The sequence below is a fragment of the Barbus barbus genome (genome assembly GCF_936440315.1).
Source record: "Barbus barbus genome assembly, chromosome: 34".
NCBI classification, from domain to species: Eukaryota; Metazoa; Chordata; class Actinopteri; order Cypriniformes; family Cyprinidae; genus Barbus; species Barbus barbus.
The window spans coordinates 10,367,260-10,375,366 of NC_136762.1; the positions used below are offsets into that span (position 1 = coordinate 10,367,260).

The following is an 8,107-nucleotide window of genomic DNA, read 5'->3' on the forward strand; positions in this document are numbered from 1 at the left end:
ACCTAGTTAATCTGATATTAGTCAGCATTTTCTCAAATCTGTCAACGATGGCATAATCTGCAAGAAAACCCAGAGAAGTACTTAATGTTTAATGGTGGTTTATTCATGTACACATGATAACAGTCTAAAAACAAAAACACAGAGATTAGAGCACATTCCGTATTGAATTTACAATTTGGGGGCAGTCTGGCGGGCTGTTATATATATATACACATATATCTAGTCAAAGGAAAACTACAAACATAATGGCAATTAATATAAAACTAACAGTCTTTATGATCACGGTACTTTGTGATCACTGAGATTAACATTTCAAAGGAATGTCATTTATGACAATATAAAATCTCACTAGTAGACAGGCAAAACATTTACAATGATGGAATGGAAGCAAGAACTGCACCGATTGATGATTCTGAATTATTGCTTTTCAAGATTTTTTTAAAACTATGTGGATTGCATCTCTCACCATGGTGAATTGTGGCGTAAACATGTGATTACTCCATATTTTGGGGGGAGGGGGGGCAAAGCTCCTCGCTGAACGAATCCCATGCAGATCTAATCCTCTTTGTGTGGCGTCACACGTTTCCCGCCTTTTTTTCTGGTAAATGATAACAGAAGAGATTTCAGAATATATTACAATATATTTCTACATTTAAAATTTTCATTAATTATACACACATTTTTGTCATAGAGAAGAGGTTCATTTAGATTCACCAATAAAAATGGTCAACTTTATAATACAGGACAGCAAACACTACACAACTGCATCTGACAGTGTTGTGAAAAACCTCTACCTCAAAAACACTCAATTATTAGTGGTTCCATGTTAACATAGAGACATGCTGTAATCTTTCCTTGAATAAATTACTATGTATAGAATACTTTTTGAGAATACACAAATTGCTACTTTGCATAACTTCACAACGGCTCAATTAAAGCACCTGTATCTTCCTTAGAATTCACTGACCCTAAAATTCACAACGTTTTAAAGGGGTGACAGAGTGTAGCAATATCTTTTTCACATGTGTCCACAACACCAGAACATGTTCCCACAAACACAGATGAAGGCGCTCAGGATCGCCAAGGATCAATACAGAGATCCCTGTTTTAAAGTAACTTCTCTGTGACAGTAACTGACATCAATATTTGTGTAACTGCTATTGTTTTCAGGCTGGAAACACCTCAAACTACTGTCCAGAACGTCCTTTTCCTTGGCTAACTGTTCAGTGGCTGAGGATACAACTGCACGAACGATGGAAGCTGCAACCTCATAGAACATCCTCTTCAAGGCCTCCTCTTGTTCATCTGTATTGGGCTTCGCTGACCCAGAAAGGGTCCCTCCACATTGAGGGGCCCCATCCCCCCCAGTCTCTACCTCAACACTAGTACCTACTCCTACTTTAGACTCTGCTTTGTCATTTCCATTTTGCTGTAGATCTCTCGAGTCAACTGGAGCTTCACACTCACCGCTTTGGGCAACTGCATTGACAGTATCGCACTTCCTGTCTTGATTGAGGATCTTCCCGTCCTTCGGACAAGTTTTGCCACTAGAGTCTATGGTCTCCTGGTTGGTCTCCTCATCCTTCACGTCATTCTGGGTTGCTGCTTCATGATTGTGTGCTGCGGTGTCCTCTGATGTAGCATCCGAGCATCCATTCTCACCATTGGCTTTTGGCTCTGTCTGGCCTCCACCCTCTGGTGCTGGATCCACTACGTGAGACTTGTCTGATGGCTGATCAGATGGTGCACTAGTGTGGGACCTCTCCTCTCCATCAGAACTCTTGTGTTCGCCTGCCACCTGAGCTTCATTATTGCTCCCACTCGGAGCCATAGTCTGCTCCTCTGATCTAGTCTGTGGGACATCAGTTGCCCCAGCTGTGTCATCAAGGCCATCCACGTCTTTAGCCTCACTCTCACCAGTACCATCTCCATCTTTCTGGGCTGCTGTACCCTCCCCCAAGTCCATGCTGGTGCTCTTCCCCTTTCGCAGTATGAAGTTCTTTAGTGACACAGCACGGTTGAAGTGTGTCCTTTTTGCCTTGGCTGTCTTGCCTGAGTCTTTACCCGCCTGTTGTTCATCAGTCTGCTCTTGCTCACCCGCTGCTTCATCCTCTACTCCACCAGAGTCAGCTGCCCTCTTTGATTTGGGAATAACTCGTTTTTTGAAAGAGGTCCAGATCTCATTTGCATGCTGGTCCACCGATTTTGCATGCTGTGTAGTAGCAGTTGCTCCTTTCTCCTCCTCACTCTCAGCGTTAGTCTTCTCCTGTGTTTCTACGTCACTGGCTACCTTTACATCTTCCGTCCCCTGTTCAGCCTCTGGGGCATTTTCATCTTTAACATCCGAAGAGTCTTTGTCCTTTGGTTTGTGAATTCCAACAACTGATGAATCTCTCTTCAGACCTTGGAATGTCCAGGATCTCTTTAGTTTCCACCTTTTTTGCCCAGAGTGCTCTGACTTTGTAGTGGAATCCAGTGTCCCACTATCTCCTGCTCCATCTGCACTGGTTCCTTCTGCACCCTCAGCATCCTTGGACTCGTCTGTGCTTTTCTTGTGACTTTTCTGAGCCATGAGTTTCTTAAAAGAGTGCCAGCGCTTCATGTTTTTCGTTGTTTGAGGGTTAGACTTGTCTGGCTCGTCTGCAGTCTGAGGCTCCTCTGCTTGGTCTGCCACATTTGTACTGGCATCAGCATCCTCCAGCCTGTCTAGTGATTTTGACCGAACCTTGCCATGTTTTTGGAGTGCCCCTGTTCCCTCCTTTTTGTCTGTGCTTTTGTGCGAGAAAATTTTAGCAACAGGCTTGCGGATGAAGGCCCTAACACTAGATTTCTCTCCTTGCTTTGGCTTGGCACCAGATGCCTTTTGCTCTTGGGAAGCCTCCTCATTTTCTGGTGCTTTTTCAATAGTCTGCCCATCAGCTGCAGCCTCGCCAGCTTCTGCTGGCTGACTAAATTCCTGCTCTTTAGGGTCTGCAGCATCCCCTTGATCGTTCTGGCTAGAGACCTTATCCTGCTCCTCGCCAGTAGTATCCTCAGCTCCTGTCTGCTGCTCCTTCTTTTTCTTCCCTCCCATTACTTTTCCAAGCCCACTTTTATTTAAAAAAGAGTCCCATATTTTCTCAGAGGCTGGCTTGGATTTGCTATCAGCTGGTTGCTCTGTGCTTGGCGGTGCCTCAGTAGTAGGCTGTGTTTCCTCTGCTGAAGCGGGGGCTTCCTCTGTTGAAGCTGGGGCTGGATTTGTGGTTTCTACCTCAGCCTTGTTCTCGACAATGTCTGCTTGGACAGGCTCTGCATTAGCCTCGGTTGCTGCCATATCGAAAATAAAAACTCCAACTATCAGGTCTTGCTTGTTGAAATATATTTATTTCCCTGAGTTCTTTATGGACACTGAGTTCATTGATGATCAGCTAACAGCTCTGTGAGTGTTCCTATCCAACTTATTTCCATAAGAAATGGGCAATTCTGCATCATATTCCGTATGGAGTAGATGGACTTCAAAGCTAGAAGGAGAAAACAACAACAATTAGTTTTAAAATGGCTGCATGTATTTAAATCAGCAATGATTGTATTTACAATGCTTGAAACTGGCGTATCTTAGCTGTACTGCTGTGTTCTACATGGGGTAAAAATAAAGTATGTACTAGACAAACATATGCTGTCTTTAAGTGCCTCCAGTCACCTTGGAGTCACAGTGTACACATGATCACTGACGTGTTTTACCATTTAGGGTATTTGAAGTTTTTCTTGTACTTTAGAAAATCTAGATATAATCTAGATATAAGATATTGATCTGAATACACCACATCTTCTGTTGACATTTAGCTGATCTCATTGCGTAAATGCTTACATATTTGTTGTCAGGCAAGGACGTGAAAATGGCAAACGCAAAAATAAGTCCACATAGCATTGCCCATATGACGATGAAAGATCTTATCATAAACCTCTAAACTCTTCACCCTAGGTCAACTCATATCGCTTAACACTCGGGCTGTTTTTTTTTTCCACACAGAGGATTCTTTTGAAATGATCTTTCGTCAGGCTTTCTTGATGCTTGAAGCAATTTAATTCTTCCTCTGAATGACCCACTTTCGAATTTCAAATAATTTTACGTTGTCTTTGGTCAGAGACGCTAGAGGTGAAACCACATGTGACATAGTTACATAATTGATTTATTCAAGGAACCTTATGACTGTATGCACCATAAAATGAGTACAGTAGCATAAAAAAACAGAAGCAATATTGCCTTGTGAAAAGCCTGATGGAAAGAACATGGCTTAATTGGATTTCGCCGTGACTGAGTCTGTTTACTGATGGGGCACAAGACCCTGCTTGCCCATCCGACTGACACTGGGACAATTGACGCTTGACGGGTTTGTCCCCTGTTTTCATGGACAAAACCCTTTCCCTTTGTTATGCAAACGCAGTAGAAGAGACTTGGAGAAGCTCCCTCGATAAAGCCCTAACCTTGCTTTGCAGAAGTAGAACATAATTCTAATGAGAAACGAGGGAGAAGCCAATGCAAATGCTCGAGACAGCAGGTGCCAGTGCGCTTCAAAACCTAATTTGCATTGCTAATGCGTCCCTAACCATATCCTCCATTTTGTAAAAATGTGTTGATATCAACATCACCCAAGTTGTTTTAATTGACGGCGTTGCACGAGCAGTACGTTATTTGCCAAAAAAAGCGTCGAAAAGACTCGAGGCAACATCCTACTTCTGTTGTGTCTGGAAAACAACCCTGAACAATGCTCATTCATGTCACTTGATTCAGATCACCAATTTATAGGACCTCACAGTAGTTTGTGAATAATTAAAAAATATATATATATTTCGATTCACGAAGCTTACGGTAACCGCTAACACGTCTGTCACCGTGTAAATGTGTGATGTGGGAATTATGAAATCATCATGCAGTGGGAAAACAACAACCCGCGCGCGCGCATTCCGTGTCTATTGTGGTAAAGCCATGCTTGTTTTATTCTCGAAATCTCGTTAGCATCCAATTCAGCGACCGAAGTGCATTTGCTTTGTAAAAAGGTATTTCATTGACACGTAGTCTACACCACAGACTGGACGCAACTGGGAGCAAATTCACACTTGAGTGCGTCTGATAATAACATGCGAGAGGACAGTCTGGCACTTTGGCGAAGTTGATCGCATGAATGAATGAACGAACTCGTAACAGTTGCTTGAGCAAACACGCAACAGTGAAGCAGATGTCCTTATTCATAAACATAAACACAAAGCAAGACAAGCTGGAAACGGATTCATTGAACCAAATACTCAATTTCACTATGTCTACGAATTCAAATCCAGTGCGCAGTCATTGCGCGCCTATTGTCCTTTCCAAATAAATCTCTGCACTTCCTTATAAGACCACTGTAAATGCATTGCATAGGAGAAGTGTTCAAATCAACACGTATTTTGACACATAAATGCAAAATGAAGTTCTGCACTACAGAAATACTCATAATAATACAACAAAAATATTATAACTAAGAAAATAGTCTGCGAACCTTGTTCCTCGTGTCTAAATCCGACCCGTGTGCTGGAGGAAAGGTAATAATCTGCTGCAGACTGGAAAAGACACTGAAACTAAATCCCCTCTCGCATCCTCATGCCTTGACTGAAGAGAGATCAGTGTGTGTGTGTGTGTGTGTGTGTGTGGAGAATTGCGCGCGCGGAGACGTTGAGGGTCGAGCGCTGGTATTAACAGACGCGCAGCTGCGGCTCCATCTATCTCACCCTGTTGCCCTTAGCAACCAGGGAGAACCCCCCCCCCCCCCCCCCCCCACACACACACACACCCACACACACCCTGCCACCACACACACACGCCCCCAACACTGTACGGGGTTGAGATGGTAACTTTAATTTCAGCCACTTCCCCTGATTTGCGTGAAATGTGGTGATGTTGCATCACGACCCTTCAGATTGGCGCAGGGCAACAGATCGAGTGGTCGGGGAGACTGGGGAGTGTTGTAACGTCTGTAACTCACTGCTATGTCTTAAACTTTGATGTGATTTGTCTGCTGTGAATTGAAGTAGTTTAGAAAATACAACGAATCAATAAATTGTGTAAATTAATGTCAAGTATAAAGAGTGAACAAGAGGGGTTGGCTGTAAAACATAAATGTAAAATTTTGTGCAGTTATGGTAAAAAATAATGAGAATAAAAAAAGGGGAAAAATAGCCTATATGCTTTTCTTCTTTTTTCAGTAGGCTATGATAGATAATGTGCAATGATGGGATGTAAAAACTAAGGACATTAAAAAAAATTTGCATAAAGTTATTGTGATAAAAAATAGATTTTTTTATGGAGGCATATACAACTTTACATACACCTTGCAGAATCTGCAAAATGTTAATTATTTTACCAAAATAAAAGGGATCATACAGAATGCATGTTATTGTTTATTTAGTACTGGCCTGAATAAGATATTTCACATAAAAGATGTTTACATATAGTCCACAAGAGAAAATAATAGTTGGATTTAAAAAAATGACCCCGTTCAAAAGTTTACATACACTTGATTCTTAATACTGTGTTGTTACCTTGAATGATCCACAGCTGTGTTTTTTTGTTTAGTGATCGTTGTTCATGAGTCCCTTGTTTGTCCTGAACAGTTAAACTGCCTGCTGTTCTTCAGAAAAATCCTTCAGGTCCCACAAATTCTTTGGTTTTCCAGCATTTTTGGGTATTTGAACCCTTCCCAACATTGACTGTATGGTTTTGAGATCCAACTTTTCATACTGAGGACAACTGAGGGACTCATATGCAACTATTACAGAAAGTTCAAACGCTCACTGATGCTCCAGAAAGAAAAAGCCATGCATTAAAAGCCATGGTGTGAAAACTTTTGAACAGAATGAAGATGTGTATATTTTTCTTGTTTTGCCTAAATATCATATTTCTTTCATTTAGTACTGCCCTTCAGAATCTAAAGAATATACTTACATGTTTTCCAGAAGACAAATTAAGTTAAATTTACCTTGATCTTCAAATTCTAAAAGTTTTCACGCCCCGGCGTAAATTATGTACATTGTTATTGGGGTAAAAATAAGAAGAAAATTAAAAATAAAATAAGTATATATATATTTGCTTCAATTTGTATTTTTTATTTTATCTTTTCATAGAGTGAGGGGGAAAATATATATTTTTTATTTATATAACACAAATGCAATAAAGTACAAAATACAGATAATAAGTACCTTCCTATATAGTCAGCCATGAGATTTCATGTTTTTAATTTACACGATCATTGGTGTGGATATATCAAATGTATATGATTTAGATGCTGGTTCTGTTCTTTAATGTTTGTTAATATGTCAAATTAATATATAAACCAGAGTTTATTGTTTTTACTCTCACCTGAGGAGGCTGTTATGATAGTGATGTCACCGCTGTAGCTAATTTCTAATTGGTTAAGTTGATGGTGTTACATCTCACCCTGTGTTACACGCTCCCTTACAAAATGAAAAGACGTTTGCACAGGCTCCACAAATAGAAATGTGAACAACTGACCTCATTATCTGAAGCTAATTGTTGGGGAATCAGAACAAAGGCCCGTGTGCATGTTGGGTTTATGCAACTGGACAGTAAGAAAGATTATTACAAGTATCTACTTCACAGAAATTGCTCTTGAGACCTTAAAGCAGCCAGGGAATGAAATGGAATATTTAGGACTGTGCCAAGGCCAAAATAATGTTTTATTGTGGGCCTGTTTAAAATATCGGACAAAATTTGCCCCAAGGCCAGAATAATATGTGCGTTTCACTGGAAATGCATCACTCTGTGATGAATATTTCATACGATTGAGCATCTGCAAGAGAATTTTGCGCTCCTTCATTGAGCTTTAATTTCCTCATGGAGGATGCCACATCTGTCTGGAGGCATCATCGAGTCAGACATTCAGTCTCGGTCTGGTTCATGGTGCAACTGAGCGACGCTGAAGGATTATCAAGCTGCCAAAGAATCATAGTAAAATCATGCTCATTCAAGCGAAGGGGAGGAGCATGAGGGATTGGTCAGTTTGAAGGAGCGATCTATAAATAGCAGGATAACAGGGGATTATTTTTACAGGACATGAAGTAACAGTTCTGATTG

The 8,107-nt window shown here is 41.0% G+C and overlaps 1 protein-coding gene across 1 annotated transcript; it reads right to left on the minus strand.

Annotated features, from left to right (window-relative positions):
* Window positions 1-83: 83 nt before the first annotated feature.
* LOC306854372 (uncharacterized protein) lies at window positions 84-5,743 on the minus strand. Its single transcript, XM_079392314.1, has 3 exons — window positions 5,517-5,743; window positions 1,468-3,500; window positions 84-598 (listed from the first exon to the last, which is right to left on the minus strand). The coding sequence occupies exons 2-3, from the start codon at window positions 3,311-3,313 to the stop codon at window positions 576-578; spliced, it is 1,869 nt and encodes a 622-aa protein (XP_079248440.1). The 5' UTR covers window positions 3,314-3,500; window positions 5,517-5,743; the 3' UTR covers window positions 84-575.
* Between the last annotated feature and the right edge of the window lie 2,364 nt (window positions 5,744-8,107).